The sequence below is a fragment of the Apus apus genome, chromosome 1 (genome assembly GCF_020740795.1).
Source record: "Apus apus isolate bApuApu2 chromosome 1, bApuApu2.pri.cur, whole genome shotgun sequence".
NCBI classification, from domain to species: Eukaryota; Metazoa; Chordata; class Aves; order Apodiformes; family Apodidae; genus Apus; species Apus apus.
The window spans coordinates 113,657,207-113,679,826 of record NC_067282.1 but is presented as its reverse complement, the minus strand read 5'-3'; the positions used below and the strand labels follow the sequence as shown (position 1 = coordinate 113,679,826).

The 22,620-nt window shown below is 40.2% G+C and overlaps 1 protein-coding gene and 1 long non-coding RNA gene across 2 annotated transcripts in view; one reads left to right on the top strand and one right to left on the bottom strand.

Moving 5' to 3' along the window:
- EGFL6 (EGF like domain multiple 6) overlaps positions 1-11,260 on the top strand; it is a 39,394-nt gene extending 28,134 nt beyond the window's left edge. The window contains exons 9-12 of the mRNA XM_051630868.1: positions 6,923-7,003; positions 8,069-8,155; positions 9,463-9,728; positions 11,072-11,260. Of these exons, the coding sequence (XP_051486828.1) occupies positions 6,923-7,003; positions 8,069-8,155; positions 9,463-9,728; positions 11,072-11,167 (530 nt within the window). The 3' untranslated portion in view covers positions 11,168-11,260. The remainder of the gene's footprint in view (positions 1-6,922; positions 7,004-8,068; positions 8,156-9,462; positions 9,729-11,071) is intronic.
- A 3,358-nt stretch (positions 11,261-14,618) lies between these two features.
- Positions 14,619-22,596, bottom strand: LOC127389965 (uncharacterized). The gene is made up of 3 exons (XR_007890775.1): positions 22,146-22,596; positions 16,545-16,718; positions 14,619-15,619 (listed from the first exon to the last, which is right to left on the bottom strand). It is a non-coding gene; the product is annotated as an uncharacterized LOC127389965 (long non-coding RNA).
- Positions 22,597-22,620: the final 24 nt, after the last annotated feature.

Sequence of the window (22,620 nt, the reverse complement as noted above, 5' to 3'; positions counted from 1 at the left end):
CTGTTATTAGTTATAGATGCATTCAAAATTCATAAAGGACTGTGGGCTTTCCTGCTTTCTCAGCTGGGAGGTAAGGCAGCCCATTAGAAAAAAAAATAATCACCCTTTCTGTGATTGATGGATTGATGGATTGAGGGAACTAGCTGAGACACCTCAAGAGTATTCTTCTGCAATCCACTTGTACAGTTCAGGAAGAATTACCAAAAATAGTGCCCCTGGGGTAGGGTGACCCTCTGTTTTTTTTGTTAAAATGATGAGGGCTCTGCTTTCTGTGCCTGGTGATGCAAGCGGAACATGCTTTCTTGTACTGGGCTACGTGACCTGATGCAATTGGAAAGGGTGGATCATGTAACCCTTCTGTTGAGTACTCAGGGTTATACTGTCTGGAATGGATTAATTTATCAGATTTCAGTTTGAGTGAGGGCACACAGGGAAAATCCTTTGTCCTTAGGAAAAGCCAAATAATATACAAGAGATGTTTGTCATGATGTTTGGTGAGATTCTTTTTCAAGGACTTTGTCAACCAAACCAGGGCATTTGAACACCATATGCCTGGGCTAGGCAGAGATTACTTGTCTCTACAAAATTACCACTATGACTGACAGCAGGGACAATGACTATTATTGCTTGAAAATATTGAAACAGTATGTTTTATCTGTATTTTTGCCCATACTGTCTTTGTTCCAGTCACATTTGGCTGGAATTTTCCATTATTAATATAAGGGATTTATATGCTGAATATGCTGGAGTGATTTTATTTTGCCAGAGGATACTGGCAGAAAGTTGGTGTGCTTCTTTACACAGGCACACTAGTATGCCCAAGATGTATTTTCAATAAGTATGTGAACTTGTATTATTTATGGCTTTCTTGTTTGGTAGCCACTATGTATAGGACTTATGGCATTGTGCCATTTGCATTTTTCTTTCAGGATGCATTGCAAATGTTAACTGTGTTTCCTTTCCTTTTACATTTTGATATACTATACTTGATCCTTATTGTTCTAAAAATTCAGTCATGATTCAGGCACTTAATTGTTTGAAATTTTGGCTTTTAAAACACTCTCATTTTTAATTATATTGAATGACCCTTCAGAGTACATGATTAGCTCAAGTTAACATCTGGTAAATTTACACATTGTTTTTTTTTCCTCCTCTACTGATGTCTTTTCAGCAGTGATTCCTTTACTACCACATTAAGTTCCTCCATATAATTCCCTCAAGTATTCACATTGCATCTGCCATCTGTATTATTCATATTAGTATTGTTTGTCTTCCAGGAAGGGAGGTTAATTAGGAAAAATGGATAGGTCACACTTTTCAGAGATCCTAATTATTCTTTTTAAATATATGAATGGTTTTATCCTAGTAGTTTAGCCACATAATATATAGGGAGCCACAAAAGATACTGAAGGGAAAAAGGAATTATTATATGGAGACTGAAATTATCAAAATAAAGAACCTTCCTGAAAACTTCATGAAAAAAGATTTTCTTAAAAACACAATAGTTTAAGATAGCAAAGTGAAGCTCCCAGCATTTAAGAAATGTCAAAATTAAGGTCATACATTAAATTTTTTTTCTCCTTGTATTTATATACAGCCTGTAATAACTTTAAATTACTGTTTTCCATGGAATCCTTTCCTTGTTCAGTGTGAAGGGAGAACCTGTCCTGCTGTGAAGGGTGAATTTTAATAAACAGGACTCTGTCCTATTGAGTTGCAGTTGTATATATAAAATGAGAGTAAACCAAAGTCTTGGAAAGCTCTTTTTTCTGTGAGACATGTCCTTTCTGTACATAGAAGAAGACACAATGAGGTGTCCAAAGAGCTTCTTTATATAAGCAATGTACTGTACTTTATAAGTTTATGAAACTTACATTGTGCTTAAAACACTCTCGTAGTATCATATAGCCAGCTATGTTAATTACAGAGCCCCTTCCTTTGATAGCACCAAGAATGATAAAGAGGTTTTGGTTTTCTGGTTTATTAGAGAATACAAGAAGTGGGCTGTTTCCCTTATGGGTTCTAGGATCTTACTTCTGAACAAAACCACTCTCTCAGTTAATCAGGATGTTTTTTTCTTGATCTTACCCTTTGCCAATAATTAGACGACTATGTGAGCAAATAATGCTCAGACCACAGTTATAGATAAAAGGCTCAAAAGATGTCAGACATCTGGCAAATGTAACTCCTTCAGAGGAGGATGTTGTAGCAGAGATGTGGCATTTTCCTTTGAGGGTGACATAGTGATATACCACATATACATAGGAAGCCAATCTTAATTTTACTACTTTACATACTGCTTGATTTTTAACAGTGCCCACTCTGGTTTTCTGGGTTTTTTTTAATGGGCTTTGAACATCAGAGAGCAGTGATAGAAAGACACCAACTACCATTTTTGAGAGTTCCCACATGCTGCAGTTTTCAGGCACTTTAGAATTCTGTGTGTTAGAATTACCAACAGTGAGTTACTTATCTCAAATTTTGCGTGTTATTTTTACATTTAAACTAACTAGACTACATAGGCAAAACCAGGTATAGGCATTTTCCGAGGGAGAGAAAAATAAAACAGCTGTAACAAGAAATAAAAATATACCACATTGCCCACAACTAGCACTCTTAAATACACGAGTGCTTATACTCTGCTATATATCTATTCTTCCAGTATAGCATCCTTAGCAAGAGCTCAATGTGATGCCACAGATGATGTACAAGAGATCAAGTCCCACTAACAGGAAAAGGAAGGAATTAAAGATTTAAGGATAACACATGCTTTACTCCAGACAAATAGAAAATTACTTCCAAGCTATAAACCAAGCCATATTTTTTTCAGACAAAAATGTAATTTCCTAATACACTAGAAGTAATTTCATATACAGCAGTTGGCAAAACAGAGAGGTGAAACCATGTGCAAATAAAGGAAAATCTATCAGTGTTTTCAGTAAGCTCCTATAGCACCAGAGAGTCATTTACCAGTTGCTTACTGGTGCTTTTGTACTGTTTCTAAAGGGTGCCCATAAAACAGTGCCCCACACACCTATTTAACTGAACTTCTACTTGTTGGGTTTGGAATTTCAGCTTCTTCTTTTTGTGCTCCTGAAGCTTCCTGTTGCTTTCCTGATCTCACTGGTTCTTATTTGACCTGTAGACTGGCTTGAGGTTCTATCTGCGTGGTACTACGTATCCTGGAAGCATTCCAGGTCAGGTTGCACAGGGCTCTGAGCAACCTCATCTAGTTGAAGATGTCCCTGCTCATTGCAGGGGGGTTGAATTAGATGACTTTTAAACTTCCCTTCCAAATCAAACTGTTCTATGGTTCTACTTTTCAGGCAGACCTGAGCTCACTCCAGTTGTGCTCCAAGCAAGCCAGGTGCAAGCCAGCTCCAAACAAGAAGTCAGGTAGTCAGAGTTGCCACAATTGGCAGATGAGTGCTAACAAACCTGTTTCACAGGCAGAGTGAACTCGTGTCTGTCTGCACTTCTAGGAGGACATATCAAAAGGATATGCTTGAACCTAACTAGCTCTTTTGCTCTATCTTTTAATGGCAGTCTGTTATCTTTCTTTACTTAGCTATCTAAAGATCGCCTGAAGGGGATGAGGTAGCTCTCAAACTTCATCTATGTCATTATGCACAGTGTTCTCTGGAAGTTTTTAAAGTGGAATTCCAGTTTCTTGTATAAATTTATTTCTAAGTCCCCTTCATGGCACTCTCTTTGGGCACTTTTATACTAGAACAATGTCTCAATGCTTCTTTTCAGCACTACTTTCCCATTTTCTGAGGTAATTGCTAAGAAGTGTTTCCATGATTGCCGACATCCTCTGTAGTTTCAGAGTTATTTTATGTGAGTCCTGTTATTTTTTATGGAACTACTTCCAGGCTGACAGAGCTGGCTGGAGATGTTCTGTTTTGCAGAAAGTCTCTTTCCTTGCTGCAGTTCCTGATATATAATATAATTGAGAAAGTGCATCTAATATGGCTTAAAGAGATTCCCTGTCAATCCAGAGGCAATTCTCAGATACATGTCACAGCCAGCAACACCATTTCTTGCAGATGCAAGAACCTGTGTCAGCAACAAGGTGGCTGTTCTCAGGACCAGAATGTCACTAATTTATTTATGCTTAGCTCATCACTGGCATTCATAGACACAGCTACGGAAATTGGTGGTAGGTAGTTACACAGGTACCTCTGAAGAGCTGGGCATTACTTCTCTCTGCCACTAATTCCTGCTCATAAGATCAACCCGTCTTATTTAATAAGAGTATCATGATTACATCAGTGGTTAAGAATGTGGGGCACCATGATGCAAAGGCTTTCGTATGTAGAGATCATTTAGTAGCTAGTGCTGCAGATAAGTTGATGGGTGGGCACCAGCAGTACAGAAGGAAGGGTAGACTCTGCTGTGATTAAAGTGGGATGTATGTGAGCTTTTGCTGGTGAGAGCATGTTCTCAGGGAACATGAGACAAGGACTACCTCTCTGCAAGCACCACTTGACGGAAGAAGAACTGAAAAGAGTAATCCTGACTCCTGCCTAGTACTACAGAGGTAAACCTTGGATCCTGGCTATGTCCAGTGATGGTTCAATGTAAAATGCAGGCATGTTACAAGAAGTAAGGTTTCTTGGAAATCTTTCTGTAAGCTGAAACTCACAGCTTCTCATAACACACTGGTGATATCTTCCAGTGAGGGTTGAACCTAAGTGTAATGGCTGACACAGAAAACAAAAATAGATTTGGATAGAAAATTTGGCTCTTTTTATGTGCCTGTCAGTTCTTCACTTGTAGCATCTGCAGCACACAGCTACACCTGCATGTATATCCCTCAAGCGAATTCAAGTGTAATTCAATAACTCAGTAAATCATTCTGGCATCTGTTGTCTTCTGTTAAATCACTCCAATCTCTCCAGAACTGATCATATTTTAATGGCTCTCTTCATTTTGGCAAGGGTTTTCACAGCCTGAGCCTCTTTCACCAAGTACAAGGCCAAGTTTATGGCATGACAGGAAACTTTACACCTAATCTCTATGTGCCTATTCCTAAATGTGTATATCTAGACATATATTAATTTGGAGAAAGATTAATTAATCCAGGTGTAAGCAATGGTCTGGTTGAGGGGAAGGCTGCAAGTACAACAGGAGTGGACACACTCCTGGCAATTCATCAGAAAGCTTGTAAGATTGCAGGAATCTCCTTTCTCAGCTCAATTCAGCACCTCTGAAAGTGTCTCCAGGGCCTCTTCGGTGGTGTGTGTTTTCTCTGGTGTACATGCAGAGCAATTTTTTACAGTTTTGAAGAAGAAAGGTTAAGTATATGGCATACTCTTTATGGTGCTAGGAGGCTCTGGATTGCAGTGGATTATATGTATATTCTTAAAATTGAGTATGTGCATCCAGTATTTGGATGGAAAGCCCTACCTCAGTGGAACTCACAGGAACAAACTCCCCTCTGAAAAAATGTGCATGCATGTGAAAGTAATTTTAAAAAATATTTGGCATTTGCTACTTTCCAAGAGCATGAATGATACAATGCTGAGAAGAGAAAAGTAATTTCCATAGCTCCTATCATCTGGCACTATTGAGGAAGTCTGAGCTTTTCTTAGCACTGCTGCCCACGTGATGTGGCTGAAAAGTGAACTTAATTCTGTCAGGTTTTCACCAACACCTTCTGTAAGGAGTAATCCAAAAGATCTGTTCTCACTTGTGCTATAAGGTGGCACATAGAAGCTCCTTCTCTTTTCATAGTGGTGTGTATGTGTATATATACATCATAGTTATCATCTGCATACATATTTGCAAAGGATAGAATCACCTGCCAGTGTGAGCAGGTCTTGCCCTTATCTCATGTGTGATTAGTTACTTACATGGGCTTTGCACAAGGAAGTTGAGATTATCAGGTGTTTTTTTTAGTGGGTAAATTCTCTATAAATCACTTGAAACAGTACAAAACAATCTTAATCATGGAACTATAAAAATACTTAGAGTATTTTAGAGCATTACTTAAAGTAATTAAGAATTTGCAATCTTCTATACCTTTGTAGTTCATCAGACAGGAAAGGTTTTGCCTTGATCTCTGTGCCTCCTGGTGAAAACTAGTGCATCCTGAGTACCTACCTCAATATCTTAGAGGCCAATATCTTAGAGAAGGAATCTAACACTCCTTGACTATGCTGATGTAGCAATTTTTCCAATTTGGCATGAGACACTTCAACCAATTCTTACAAAATTACTTGTTTGGAGGTTCCCATCAGGGCCAGTTATCAAAACATCAGGCTGTGTTTGCCAGCTGTTGCAGGGAAGGGAGGAAGAGCTCGAGCAGTCACTGCACCTTTCCTTCCCACCAGGCAGCAGAGCTGATCAGGTTTGCAGGAGAACACATGCTCCAGCAGGGAGTACAGCTTCAGGCAAATAATTTTATGGAGTTTCTGTTACAGCAGCACCAGCTGTCACTTAACCTGAACACAGAGCTGTGGACCTGTGATACCCCAGCATTGATAGCTGTTACAGAGTTTCTGACATTACCCATTTTTTGAGGCTGCTGTTGGCAAAGTGCTGCCAAGCCACTGAGTCCATTGTTTTTGCTGTCTGATAGAGTTCAGTACTTTGATCATTAGTTGAAGTTTTGTAGCAAGAAAGCAGATCATCACACCAAAGAAAGATTATGTTCAGTCTTTTATGACCCTGTGAATCTTGCAGCTCCATTGCCTACAGCTTAGAAGGTCCAGTGCTGAGGAAAAACAGTAATTTAAACAAAGTTTTAAAATTCAGAGTTAGTATCTGACTGGGGTTAGGAGTGTGAGTTTGGTGGTGGTGTGGGCAACACATACATTGGGTTATTTAAAGAAATTATGGTAACTGGTATAAAGGAATAAAGTTCTGTTTTCTGTTCCCATGATGACTTGGCACTTGACAAGCTGTTTTTCTCTAGCTTCCAAGGTGAAAGAAGCAGCTGTCTTCAGCCGTCACCAGGAACAGAGGAAAGTTCCAGTGTCAAGACCAGACCAAGAAGGTAGATTACTTTTATCCTATGGCATTTATTTTCCTTTGTATTGTGTCTTTTCATTACAAGTTATATTAGCTAAACAAAAGCCAGTGCAAAAGCCTTTAACATAAAATAAAGGTTTGGTGAGCACATTAGAGACAGCATCTGGCCAAACCATTCTGCCACTTCCAATATGAGCTTTTTTTGCATCCTTTTCAAAACATCCTTTAACTTTTCTTAAGCCAGGTGTGCAATGTTCCCCCACATTGAAACTTGACTGGCAATTGGATTTCACTTGATTTATTTCAGAGTCGTAAAAAAATAGTAATTTTGGTTATCTATAAAATGAAACCATGTTAGAGTGTTGCATAGCATGCAACCATATGCCAACATCCTTCAACCCTACTCTCTTTTTTTTTTTTCTCCTGGTCCTCTGTCACAAGTCAATAGGAGTTTCCCCTGAAAAAACCCTGAATAAATATTTACCCTAAATCTTAAATATTATGCCGGTTATTTTCTGTTATTTTCCAATTCATCATTAAGTCCTGTAGATATCAGGGTAAGATGATACTACCTGTTCTTTCTCACATAAAAAAATTACTGTAAAATAAGTCAGGATGGGAGGCCAGCTTCTCTCTTTCAATGGAAAGCACTGGAGTTTGAGCATCTCAGCTGGTTACAACTACAGCAGTGTGACAAATGGAGAGAGGAAAGCTCTAAAGTTGGCAGATCCCAAACTATTTATTATGCTAGAGTTCAAAACTAACACCTCCAAGTATACCTGGCTATCAGCAGGCACTCAGTATACAGAAGTCACAGATTACAAACTCATGTACAGGCAGGAGATTGGCAGTAAAAAGACACAACAGATTTTTTTGTGAGTTGAAGAAAAAATTACTACATAAATTCTGATGTTTTTCTTTCTTGCAATTTAATCTAGGTCAACACTATCTGAACTCAGATTGTAGATAATTTTAGAATGACCTATACATTCATAACTGGTTAAATAAAGAACAAATTATTTTTATCAGTGCTTACAATACAATGCTCCTCTTTTCTCCAAACCTCCATTGTAATTTTTCTTTTTTTCAGTTGATTGCAGCTTCAGCCGAGGGGTCTGTGACTGGAAACAAGAGGCTGATGATGACTTTGACTGGAATCCTGCTGATCGAGATAGAGGTATTTAAATATCTGTCCTTTAGCTATGCTTTTCTTTGATTGCTCACTCCTTCCAAAAAAAGGGGGATGGAGAGGAAAACAGAATCAAGAATTAGCAAGAAAAAAGGAGGCAGAGAATGCTTTGAGTGGTAATTGTTTCTTTGAAATATCCAGTGGCAACTGGTAATCAGCAACATATTTCAACACAAATTAATCAAAATATGACAAAAATTAATAGACTATAACTGTTCAGAATTGCAAAGTACAAGGCAAGGGAAACATTACTAGTTACCTGTTGATTGTCTCCAAAGCTGGCAGGGCATTTAACCACACATTTGTTGTATAGATGGATGTGGCAATCTAGTCGCTCATGTGGCTTTGACATCACTGTGGTAACTGCTCAGAAATCGTGAACTCTGCAAGACAAACTAGTGATGGCATTCCTCAGAGTGAGCCAAGGGCAGGGGGCTAGTCAAGAACAACTGATACCCGACCTGGTACCAGCTGCAGGCCTGATAAAACCTGAGACAGAGCTCCATGAGTGCAATGTGTCACTGCTGCGCTGATGGACGTAATAGGCTGTGGCCAAAGAAACATGTTTCAAGGGTGTCTCTTCTCTTGTGACACAGGAAGTGTTGCAGAAGCTGCTGCTGTAGTATGACCAGTGAATCCTGCAGGCCACTCACTCCAGTTCCTAAACACACATTTTCTCCCTCTTCCCTCACAGTTTTTCCATCCCAGTCTTTCTTCACTAATCCTTCCTCTCCTGCTCTGTATATTTCCTTTTCTCTAAGTCCCTTCTCCGTGCTGTCACTTCCAGGAAGACCTTATCGTGACCTCAGCCTTCCTCTCCAAACTTACATCTGATGATAATGGCTTTATTTATGGGCCCAGATGTATCACTTTGTGTATCTCTGTCCTTTTATTGGTCTTCTGGGATTTGGGGGATAAGCTATCAGCTTCTTTATGAGTTTATCATCACTGCTGAGGACAGTGAAGAGAGTATTGAGCTAGTTCAGGTCCTGGAAATGGTCTGACCACAGGGGCACAGCAGTATGTTTCAGGCTGTTGCATTTGAAAAACTGAGATGGTTTTGCCTTTGAAAGATAGTGCAAGAAAGAATTGCTCTAGTTGCCAGTGAAATATAGACTCATCTCCTCTGTAAACTGGTCCGACTTCCAACAGTGCAAGATTATTCCTTCCAAAGTACACTCCCTGCTGCTTTTCTCCAGCCTGATTCCACATATTTTCTTAGCAAATATGTATTCAATTTGCTAATAAATAACATCTCCATTAAAGATGCATTTTCCATTTTTTGTTGTTACAAGGCGATGGGTACTACATGGCAGTTCCAGCTTTTGTGGGGCACAAGAAGGATACGGGGCGTCTAAAGCTTCTCCTCACTGAGCTCAAACCAAAGAGCAGCTACTGCCTGATTTTCAGTTACCGGCTTGCTGGCGAGAAAGTGGGGAAACTTCGAGTGTTCCTGGCAAACAAAAGAACTGCTCCTGTCTGGGAGCAGAACAGAGGAAATGATGAAAGGTGGAGAACTGGAAAAATAGAAATATTTCAGGGGGCTGAAACCACTAACAGTGTAAGTGTAACACAATGTATAAGCCAACTACCATAACCTGCACAACAGCTTAATTTCCTAATCCTCAAGTGTTCCACCAACTGCTTTATAGGCATTGCTTACTGGCAACTGAAAGGCTTATCTGAAATGGGAAACAGGAACACTCATTTTAGGAGGCAGACAAGGTATTGTCTGGTTGTAATTTCAGAACCAAGTTACCCCAGCTGATTAGGACACTGATGCCAGTAATCCTATCATTTTATAAAAAAAGTGCATCAGATCATAAAATAACACAAGTAATCAAAATCTCTCCTTAATATCTCATGTAACAGAAGCATACATACATGCTTGGAAAAACAGAAATTTTCCTTTTCATAGAAGTGGATGCTCTCAAACTATACCAAACCAGACCACTGGAGCAAAAGGAGACATCATTTATAATCAAGGATGGTCAGTTACCTTAGGAGCAAGACATACTAGCCAACAGGGAATGCTGTGCACTGATGTATGGCTGAAAACTGCCTTTATCAGGATGTCAGCAAGTTTATCCTTGAATTTCTAGGGCCTGGTTTTCATTTATGTGACTGAATGTTTCCAGTGCAGTATAAAGACTTGTACTGTATAACTGAATACTGTAAGTGTAAATTAAATGCAAGCCCTTGTCAAGGTTCTTTGCCCTGCTGGAATGATGTAGAAAAGCCTTTACATAAATGAGAATCAGACTATAAAATAAAAACCCAGCCATCCTATTAATAAAAATGAGCCTACTCTCTTTAGATAGTATATGTACTATATACATAGTATTATGGCCAGGTTGGATGAGGCTTTGTGCAGGTCTAGTGTGAGGTGTCCCTGCTCATAGCAGGGAGGTTGGAACCTGATGATCTTCCAGGTCTCTTCCAACCTCAACCATTCTATTATTCATTTTATGATTATATATATATACCATATACATATACAAAGTAAATATATATACTATATACACCCAAAATCTAAAGATCCAAATACATAAAAAATGAACAATTGTAACATCTTCAAGTAAAGGACAGCACTAGCATCACATACTGTGATAAAACTACTTTATTATAATAGGATTTCACTTAGTATGCATTTTCTTTGTACAATGAAAATAAGTTATCTTATTAGAGGAGACTACTTGGTATTTTAAGTCTGTGCAGAGGATTATCAATCTAGTTAAAATAATACACAGAAACTCTAAAAACTGAAGGGATTTAAATAATTAATGTCTGTATTGTGATAAAACATTCCTCAGATATAGCATTATAACTATTAAACATTAAGAGCTGCTGAATGGTTCGATAACTTACATTTCCAGTGTTAATACATCTCTTTTCTTATGACAGGTCACTTTTGAATCAGAACGTGGGAAGGGCAAAACTGGAGAAATTGGAGTGGATAATGTTATCCTCATTTCTGGTCTATGTCCAGAAGATATCTGAAAATGGATATTTGAGTATACTGGATTTAAGCCTATTTTTTAATATTTGTCTTACTAGTAGTGTATTTGTGTATCATTTTCTTTATAAAAAAACCCAAAACTGTAATAACTGTGCCTTGAACTTAATGGAGCAATGCAAACAGAAAAATTGACATGTGCAAGATGCAGAAGAAACTTTTTTAAGGAGTTACTCTAATTCAAACTCATGCTTTTAGTGTAGAACTACTGTATTTTATATATCAAGGTTTCTAAAGTATTATTTGTCTAACTTTTTACAACTTCTACATACTTTTATTTCTTAAAGTTCTTTTCAAGGCCATTCTTAAGTCTTCTATTTTATTTCTTCTACTTCACAAGAACATAAAACAGTATTTAAGATGATACTACTACTTCTGGTGACATAATTTTAACTTCTTACTTATAGAATCATAGAACCATTCAGGCTGGAAAAGACCCTTGAGATCACCAAGTCCAACCATCATCCCTACTCTACAAAGTTCTCCCCTAAACCATACCCACCAACAGCAAATCCAAATGACCCTTAAACACATACAGGGATGGTGACTCAACCACCTCCCACCTCCCTGGGCAGCCTATTCCAGTGTCTAACCACTCTTCCTGTGAAAATTTTTTTCCTCACGTCCAGTCTAAACCTCCCCTGTTGCAGCTTGAAGCCATTCCCTCTTGTTCTGTCGCTAATTTACCTGTGAGAAGAGATTAGCACCAACCTCTCAACAATGAGTTTTCAGGTAGTTGTAGAGACTGATGAGGTCTCCCCTCAGCCTCCTCTTCCCCAAACTAAACATTCCCAGCTCCTTCAAGTGTTCTTCTTAAGATTTATTCTCTAGGCCCTTCACCAGCTTCGTTGCCCTCCTCTGTACTCACTCCAGCACCTCGAGATCTCTCTTGAATTGAGGTGCCCAAAACTGGACACAACACTCCAGGTGTGGCCTCACAAGACTTACTGCATAGGGTTTCAGTCTACTCAGTAAGAAAACATTTCCTTGTTGATGGAGCTAAGCAAGCTTTAAGTGGAGTCAGAGCTTTGACGAATATTTTCATTACTAATAAAGTATTCAAAATACATTGTCATGTCTTTGCGTCACACAAATAACTGCTTAGAAATTATCCTTTTATATTTTTATAAGTATTTAATGTTCATCGTTAACAGATGACGCAACCAACTGGCAATGAAATAAAGAACAAAAAGAATGACCCATAATTAGCACTTAAGAAACTTCACATTATATAATGACCTCCAGGAACAAACTGGGGTATGAAAGAACAGTTTTCATTTTCCAAGAGACAGTATAGCCTGGTGGCCACACAATGAGGTTACTCCTTATCCTCCTTACACATTGGGGATAATAATAATAATAATAATAATAATAATAATAATAATAATAATAATAATATCTTCATTGTGAGTCCATTCATGTACCTTAAAACTCCATCAAAAGGGATGGAGACTACCCACCACCCCCAGGAGCAGGGATGTGAGCAGAACTTTCTCCCATGAACTAGGAGCTACCACCCTGGACTGGAAATGTCTGGAAAGCTTACAATTGTTATGTCATCAGGAAATGCTTGTTCTTTGTTAGCACTGGTTTGTGTTACAAAACAAGCACTCTGAGAACTGCACATGGGCTTCAGCTTTGACATGTTGCTTTCCTGATGTTTGTGGAGGTGCTCACAAAATTACAGAATAAGGACTTGAGAAAACCAAAGTCTCCTTCATATTAGGGAAAAAGACTCTGGGAGTTTCAAAGCAAGAAGAAAATTCCCTCAGGTATGGATCAGATGCTGACTGTGATCTCTGGGTGCCTGAAGAAGCTGGCCACCATGAGGCAGAAAAGTGAAACAAGTATTTTTCTGGACTCTTTCTTGTCTGGCTCTCTGCAGTTTAACTACCCTTACTGAAGGGTGAGAAAATTAAAGATCAATTTTATTGAAATCAAATTCTCTGTCTAACTTAAAACAGCAGTAATTCGCACCTACGCAGTACCCCTAAAACCTAAGAAGCCTTAGAATTGTTACAGTCTTGAGAATTACAGTGCAAATGATATATTTGAAATATAAATGTGAAGCAAACTGTGTATACCTAAAAAAGTGCAGCTAGACATTTCTTGCATGTGCAGTTTTTTGACATGGAAAGAGAAATACTGCATATGGAAGGCATAATATCTAAAGATTATTTACTCAATACACAAACAATAGAGAATAAACACTATGAACATGGTCTGATACGATGATGGAGCCTGATACGCTGATATTGATTGATTGTTGGCGGAATCATAGCCCACCATGAATCATGACTGTGACAATTATTTTAGTAGTGGCATTCCATCCAAAAGACAATATAAAAAGAAAAGATTTTGCATTTTGTGGAATGAGTAAGAAAATTATTAGCATAGATCAGTACTGACTGTAATAGCTGCCATAAGGCTTTCCATAGGAGATGCAGTTGTTTGTCATTTCTTTGCAATGGATTGTCAGATACAAGATAGCTCACATCACAGCAGATCACAAAAATAGTTCTAGCATAATGAGATCTGAGGAACAAAACTGAAACCTTCTTTGTTGTGAATAAATTCAGATAGCTTCTGCAGAAGCAACAAAACAAATCCATTATGTATAGACATTCACACAAACCGCATCAGCAAATTAACTGGTATTATTTCAACATTCATTCAAAAGATGCAGCTGCTCAGGGCAAAAGCTACATGTTTCTCCTTCAGATGAAAACAGTTAAAGGGTGTATTATGCCCACAGTCACTAATGCCTCAAAATGTTCCTGACAGTTTTCCATTACTGTGAAATGTGAAATCCATTATCTGCTTGATTAGTTCAGACAGCAAGGAAACTGCACTGGGATTATTTGAAGATTGTAAAAATCTGCAATAATCAAGTGGCTTTAACTTCATAACATCACTTGCAACTCTTAAGTCTGATAATAAACTTTGGAGACAGTACTCTGCCTAAAAGTTAATGGAAAAAAAGAGCTTGTAGCTAATTACCCAAATCTATATTATGTCCTTCAAAAACTGCTCAACAGATGTAATCACTTAATCTTGAAGGTTGTATAACAAAAGGTTTCAATCACTTTTCTGCAACTGCCAAAAAAATTAAAGGAGACATTTTATTTTGTCAGCCTTGAATACATGGAAATGCTGAGGCATGTTCCCACAAGATTATTATCTTGTAACTTGCAATTGAAAGGAACTTAAAACATTTTCCAGCTATTAGATGTTATTTTTCTACATTAAATAAGGATTCCCCACTGCAGTTTTTAAGGATCATAAAGCTGAAGGTAATGGAGAGATGCTTTCAGTGACTGATTGCCTCTAATATTTACTTCCTAATTGCTGTATTTTTTAGGACAAAGTCATACACCTGCATGTACTGGAGGTATTTAAATTCATTACAATATATCAATGAAAAGGTAAATAACAAAGTGTGGTAATAATTTATTTGGTCATATGTGTATTTTCACATAAAAGCTTAGAACAGCAAGACTTTTGATGGAAAAGAATTTCTAATTTTGATAGTTATTAACCTCTCAAATACTTGACTTTAAACTTTGATTTAAATAAAGTTAGACATCCTGCCTGTCTCACCCTCCTCCTTCCAATCCTCAGCTCTTCAGGAAGTGCATGTAATAGAACTGCTGAAAGAAAACTAAGTGTTGATTTTTTCTTTGGGGAATATTAAGTCTTTAGTGATTTAGTAAAGCATAACTGAATATTTTAGAAGGTTCTTTCGTTTTTTCTTTTTTTTTTTAATGAAATAGGCTAATACTCTATCTGAAAATCTCTCAGTTTCTTAACATTTGTGTAATGCATTATACCAATTTCCATTTCAAATCCACCTCTGAGAAGGATATTATTCTTAGATAGATTTGAGAAACATTTGAATAGTGACCCTTTTAGGTCCTCACATTAAGGCTAACTTTAATCCCACATTTTTAAAGTGCTTTATTAATTCATTTTAAAATTCATTATAAATATTTCAAAGCTGAATATGATCAGGAATACCATTTATTGTAAACAATCAGTGTTATTCATTCAAATAGAAATACATATTTGAGTTAAAGGAAATAGCACCTCCCTAAACTTGCTTTAAAATAGCATTTAGTTCTTTTTTCTTCATAAACATTTTTTTTACTTCCATGCAGAGGTGGTGATTCTCCAACAAGCTGGGTGGTGCGCAGGAGCACCAAATAGGTCCAGAAACATGCTTTGTCAAGGCTCAACTCCAAGCACTCTCTCAAATTATTCTCAGGCAGAGTTTGGAAGTCAAAATTCTCCAGGAACCATTTGCAGGAGGCAGCTTGCATGCAGTAACCCAATTTTTTGAAGCATAGAGGAGGTGGCATGTTTAATTTGCTGCTGTTCATTCTGTATACAGACAATTGCAAAGTTGGCAGCTCATTAAGGCATCTTAAATCTTCTTCCTGTTCCAAGACACAGGTCAGGAGAGAAGCTTTAGCTTTGCAGTGCATGGAGACATGAAGGCATTACCCTTGATTTCACAGACTAGTGGGTGGGTGGCAGTTGTGTGAGTGTCCTACCCAGTGCCCAAGAACGAGCTGGAGAGGTTTTAACCCACAGTGGCTGGGGCACATAGAAATAAACAACATGAGCAGCCATAAGCAGGTGAGCAGTGTTACTGCCAAGCTCATCCACCACCCGGTTCTGAAGGTTTGATCTGATGGCACATACACAGCAGCAGTTTGAAGCTGACCTAAGAAAATTCATGGCCTGATCTCTCAAAACTTAGTCAAGCCTAAGAACTCTGCACTTCGAGTGCTGTGTCCAGTTTTGGGCACCTCAGTACAAGAAGGACATTGAGATGCTGAAGCAAGTCCAAAGAAGGGCAACGAAGCTGGTGAAGGGCCTTGAGAATAAGACTTATGAGGAGCAGCTGAGGGAACTGGGGCTGTTTAGTCTGAAGAAAAGGAGGCTGAGGAGAGACCTCATCACCCTCTACAACTACCTGAAAAGACAATATAAAGAGGTAGGCACTGGTCTCTTCTCACAAGTAACTGGTGGTAGAACAAGAGGAAATGGCCTCGAGCTGTTCCAGGGGAGGTATAGACTAGACATTAGGAAGAACTTTTTCACTAAAAGGGTTGTCAGACATTGGAACAGGCTGCCCAGGGGGGTGGTTGAGTCACCATCCCTGGATGTGTTTAAAAGTTGTCTAGATGTGGCACTTGGGAATATGGCTTATTGCTGGACTTCGTAGAGTAGGGTTAATGGTAGGATTGGATGACTGTAAAGGTCTTTTCCAACCTAAGTGATTCTAGAATTCTATGATAAAGAACTTTTTCCTAATGTCCAACCTAAATCTACCCTTCTTTAGCTTGAAACCATTACCTCTTGTCCTATTGTTACATGCCTTTGTGGACGGTTCTTCCCCAGCCTTCTTAGTAGGCCATTTTCCAGTACTGGAAGGTCACTATAACATCCCTGGGAGTCTTCTTCAGGGTGAACAGCCCCAACTTCCTCGGCCTGTCTTCATAAGAGAGGATCCAACAGTGTGCGATTAAACTAGAAACCAGGAAAAGGATTACGAAATTAATTGAGAAGTTTGTGGAAAATAAAGTTCTCGAAGAATGTGAATCCGAGTACAATTCCCCAGTCTAACCAGTCAGAAAACCCTCTGGTGAGTATAGGTTGGTACAGGATCTAAGAGCTGTAAGTCAACTAGTTAAGGACATACACCTTGTAGTGGCAAATCTGTACACTCTGTTAACAGCTTTAAGGAAAGAACATCAGTGGTTTGCAGTGCTTGATTTGAAAAATGCTTTCTTTTGCATACCCCGGGACGAGGACAGCAGGAAACTGCTTTTGAGTGGGAGAATCCACAAACAGGGCAAAAGATGCAGATAACAGGGACAAGGCTACCACATGGATTTAAGAATAGCCCAAAGATTTTTGGAAAGCAACTGGCAAAAGAACTTGAGGTATGGAAACAAGATTATTCAAGAACAAAACCAGAACATCTGCTTCTATAGTATGTGGATGACATATTGATTGCAGAAGAAGAAAGATCTGCATTCATAAAGGTAACAAAAGAACTTTTGTCCATAAGGAAGCCATTTGTGGCATTCCAGAGCCGAAAACATTCATGAATGGAGGGCCCTCTTGGGAATGCCACATTGTGGTTGTGGCTGCACCTGAGGGAGGAGCTGAAGGAGATCAACGAGCCCTCATCCAACAACTGCCAGAGGAAGGCGGGTGAGCGCCACTTGCACACACCTTGCACGCCCCTGTGCACCTGCAGCCCCCCCATGCACTCCCCAGGACATCCCTGGGCCTTTGTGTGCACCTCCATGGCTCTTGGTTCTTGCACATCTTTGTGCACACACAGCCTTTACACACACCGTTTGCAAGCACTGGTGCTGCAAACTCCATTAGCCCTTGCACACCCAGGACTTCACACACCGCTTTACACACTCCTTTGCACATGCAAACCCCTTGCACACCCCTTCATTTGTGCACACGGAGACTTCACACGCCCCTGTGCACAAGCTAATGCCACGTGCCCCTTAGCCCTTGCACACCCCTCGGCACACTCAGACTCTTGCCCATTCCCTACCTTTTGCCCATACACCCTTCACACACACCCCTGTTCCCTCACCCCCTGTGACACTTGGGCGCCTGCTCTTCTGTGCTGGTGGGGGGAGCATGTGCTCTCTGCCCTGCTCAATGAAAACAAAATTGACTTTTGTTGGGTTTTTTTTCTGTTACTATTGGTTTTTGAAGCAGTTTCAGGGCAAGGGGGTTGTCCCCAGAGCAAGGTCCATCACCTGGTGTGCAAGGAGCTGGCCCACACACAGGGTCAGAGATTTGCTGTCATCTCCAGGTGTGCACAGAGCAGGGAGCAGGGGGGTGTTCCAGGACCCGGCACTTGGCCTTGTTGAACTTCATACAGTTGACCTTGGCCTATCAATCTAGTCTGTCCAAGTCTCTCTGTAGAGCCTCCCTACCTTCAGGCAGACCAACACTCTCTCCCATCTTGGTGTCATCTGCAAACTTGCTGACTTGCTGACACTCTATCTCCTCATTGAGGTTGTTGATAAAGATGTCCAAAAGAAGTGGTGCCAGCTCTGAGCCCTGAGGAGCCCCACTTGTGACCAGCCACGAGCTGGATTGAACCCCATTCAGCACCACTCTCTGGGCCTGGCCATCCAGGCGGTGTTTTACCCAGCAGAGCGAACACCTGTCTGAGCCACGAGCAGTTTTTCATCAGAATGCAGTGGAAGACAGTGTCAAAGGTTTTATGTAAGTCCAGGTAGACAATAGTCACAGCCTTTCCCTCATGTGATTAATCATTCTTGGCTTTCTACATTTTCAATGATAATGTGATCTAAGTCTTCCTAGGCAGGAAACACAGTAATTAAAATAATGGTTTAAAGTCAGTGTCAGAGAATGTCCTGAATTCTGAATAAATTCATTTATTCATCCATACTAATAAAGAGTTTCTGAAATGCTGCCACCTCCCATCTTGTCTTTACCATCATATTATCACAAAGATTTAATATAAAACTATCCTGTGGCCAACTGAGTGCTTTACATACCTATTAAAAAAAAAAGCCGAATGAGGTAGAAATGAAAAAAAATATGTAATTTGCTATAGGATTAATGGAACTTTAAACAATTATATTTGTAATTCTGCCTTTCTTTAATTTTCAGTCAGGAAGCAAGAATATTTTTTAATAATTTATCATAACTTTCACATTCAGTTTTTTTGCTGAAAATACGGAGATACATTCTGCTCTCTGACATGTTTATGTAAATCTTTTACTCATTTGATTTCACTACAGACACTTTGATTTATGTGGGCATTCTGGAGAGCTGACATTGACACCGAATCCCAGAATGTTAGGGGTTGGAAGAGACCTCTGAAGATCATCTAGTCCAGCCCCATGCTAGAGCAGGATCCCCTCGAGCAGATTACACAGGGTCACATCCAGGCAGGTTTTAAATGTCTCCAGGGATGGAGACTTCACAACCTCCCTGGGCAGCTTGTTCCAGTGCTCTGTCACCCTAGGAGTAAAGAAGTATTTTCTTATATTTAGGCTAAAAGAAAGGTTTCAGAAAGTTCAAACCACAGCTCCAGTGCTGTGGAGGATCCACAGGGATTTTAGAGGAAATGCCTGTTCATCAGTCCTTCCCACCACAACATATTTTGCCTGAGCTATTCTGAAGAGGCAATTGTTATAATTTCAAGAACGGACAACAAAAAAAGAGAAATCAGAGCTTATCCTTTGTAAATAAATTGAAGAAAGATGACTTCCAGGGAACTCACATATTTTGTTTCAAATAACTACACTACAAATATTTTGTGGAGTACATCTCTGCAGTATTTAATTGCTGATGTAGTATCAACACACATCATCTTCAAAACTCATTACAAAAAGCTTTTTATTTCATTAAAAGAAACCACATTAACATTGTCCTGCTTTCTGTGACTGCGGTCTCTTTCATAGATTTGGGTACACGCTAATAATTAAACAATAGTTGTGGCAATTTTGCACGCTGTTTCCTACTTGATGGCAAGACAGAACCGTTCACAAGCTCTATTATGCTAATGTTGTGCTTCATGTAGATCACATACAGAAAATACAGACCTCGATTAAACTCAGAAATGTGAAATTTTTATAGTATGTCCAAAATTATGTGTTGTACCACTGTGGAACTATATGGCAAATCAGTAAATTACATAATAAAATAGCAGTCTGATATGACATTATGATATAATTTTAAAAATTAAACAAAAAATATTTTAAAAATAATGTTACAGAATGAATAGCACCCAACCATTTTGAGTTTTTCTTTAAACAGAACCATTGTTTTAGGAAAAAAAAAAGTAGGGTAAATTATTTGAAACTGATACTACTCTGTGCAAGAACCTTAGAGTTGTTTGACCAATGTTTTTCAAACTAGTTCTCCGGATATTTAACACTTTATCAGCTGGCAGAATTCTGGGGCAGCCACAACTTTCCTGGGCAACCTGTGCCAGTGTCTCACCACCCACACAATGAAGAATCTTCTCCTAATATCTAACCTAAGTCTCCCCTCTTCCAATTTAAAGCCATTAACCCTTGTCCTCTCACTCCATGCTCTTGTAAAAAGCCCTCCCCAGCTTTCCTGTAGCCCCTTCAGGCACTGGAAGGCTGCTATGAGGTCTCCCTGGAGCCTTCTCTTCTCCAGGCTGAACAGCCCCAACTCTCAGCCTGTCTTCATAGCAGAGGTGCTCCAGGCCTCTGATCCTCTTGGTGGCCCTTCTTTGGACTCACTCCAACAGCCCCACGTATGGGTATATAATTTTTAACATATTTTTGTTTAGTTTTACTTCAGGGATGATTGAGAAAGCATTATTGCCTCTGTGGCAATAAATGGAAAACTGGAATAATGATCACTTACTCATTAGATCAGAGATAATTCAATGGAGATGCCTGAGCAGCCCACTGAGCGAGGAACCCTCCTACAGGAGGGGCATCCTCAGTTTTGATCCCAGCTCAAAGGAGGGCTAATCACAAGCAACAAGTCATGTTCCTTCTTATGCCTTCCTGCCAAAGGAGCTCTGTGCCTCTGCAGCAGAAGGATATAAGGAATCCTATATAGGCTGTACTCACAACTGTAACAGATAAAGGTTAAAGAAAATGAGCCTTCAAAAGCCTTAACCTGGAAGCCCCAAACTGAGACTAAACTGCAAACTCTTGAATATTGTAATGGTAGCTGCTGCTGAGCTCATGATCCACGTATGCTAAAAAAATACTTTAAAAGATGTAAGATAGGCTATTGGATGACATGACACATTTGGACCTGGAATGCTTGGACTGTGTTCCTGTTCTGCTACTATTTTATTGTGCCAGTTCTGGACAGTTATGTCATCTGCTTCCAGCTCTTCATCTTTTTTGTCATAAAACTACAGACTCTTTGGGATAGGTTTTATCCCACACTTTGTTGCTGTGTGAGCCACAAAGACAAGGCAAACAGGAAGCCTGATCTGATCTGTGTCCTCCAGCTAGCCAGGGCTCACCGCTGCACCATGCAGTGTTCAATCACTGATGAATTCTCAGTTTGGCACAAATATATCGTGAGTTATGTATTAAACAGAATCAGCAATTATTTCAGGTTCTTCAGTTGTCAGTGTATAATGCAGCCACTGCAGCACTAGCAAGGAAAGTTTGATACCACTCAGTAAAAAACACAGATCACTGATTGATTTTAATTTAATAAAATGCTTACGTGGTTGTTTTTTTGTATCCTATACACCAGTGCAAAGGTTTTGGTTTTTTTCTTTGTGATTAGTACTGGTGATGTTCGTGTGAAAATAGGAAAAAAGAGGTGTGTCTGCCATACATGATATTCATGCTGAAACACATTTGGAAGTTCAGGTACTGAGTTCAGTTCACTGTCAACACAGGGCAACATAGGACTCACCAGTGAATCAAATCCAAAACATTTACTTAAAAATCTTACTGACTTTTTACTGTAATTCCCTGTACATTTGCTATACAGGTGAAGCTCCAGAAGTATTAATATTTTTACAAAATCATTTTGAATGCCTTTGTAAAACCTGTATGAAAAAGCACTGCAATAAATATGACAAATACCTTTGCTTTGACTAAAATATGTGAACTTTCAGGTGTTTGCTGCATAGTCTGGTACGCCCAGCACACTTCATTTTACCCAAAAGCTATTGCCCCATGAAGTAAGCTTCACAGCATTTGCTTTCTTTAACCCTGCGTATACCAATAGCTTCGTCTGTCATCCAAAAGACTAGCTGGTTATACCAACTACAGTGCTGAAAGTGAGAAGGACAGTGTTTTCCCTGCTCCAGCCTTAGCTGTGACACTCAGTCACCCGCCTGGTGTCCCGCACTGCCTTTCTGCCCCTACCCGCGCTTGCCCCAGAAGGCCGATGGCACGACTGAAGTTCAAAATGATGTGAAATACCACCTACTTTCTTCGGATCAGGCCCGGGGCCGAGCAGAGCCAAGAAGCCGGCGCATCTCCCGCTCCAGCCGCACGGCAGGCGGGGCCGGGGCCGGGGCCGGGGCCGGGGCCGGGGCCGGGGCCCCGAGGGCGGGCCGCGGTGCCCCTTTCCCCCACGGCCGCGTCAGACACCGAACACAGCAACGCTCCGGGCGCGGCGGCAGCCTCGGCAGAAGCTCTCTCCGCGCACCTGAGGCAGCGTAGGGAAGCAAGCTGTTTCCGCGGACTCTCGCTTGCCCTGCCCCGGCCCGGGGGGACCGCACTGGGAGCTCAGGCGGCACGTCCCTCCGCACCCAGCCCCGCCGCCGCTCCCGTGCCCGAGGGGGCTTCTCAGCCGGCGGGCTGCTCCCGCCAGGGCCCCCTGGCCCACCGCGGCTGCCAGCGGAGCCGCCCACGCCCGGAGGCGACTGCCCGCCCCGCCCCGCAGCGCTGCCCGCCCCGCA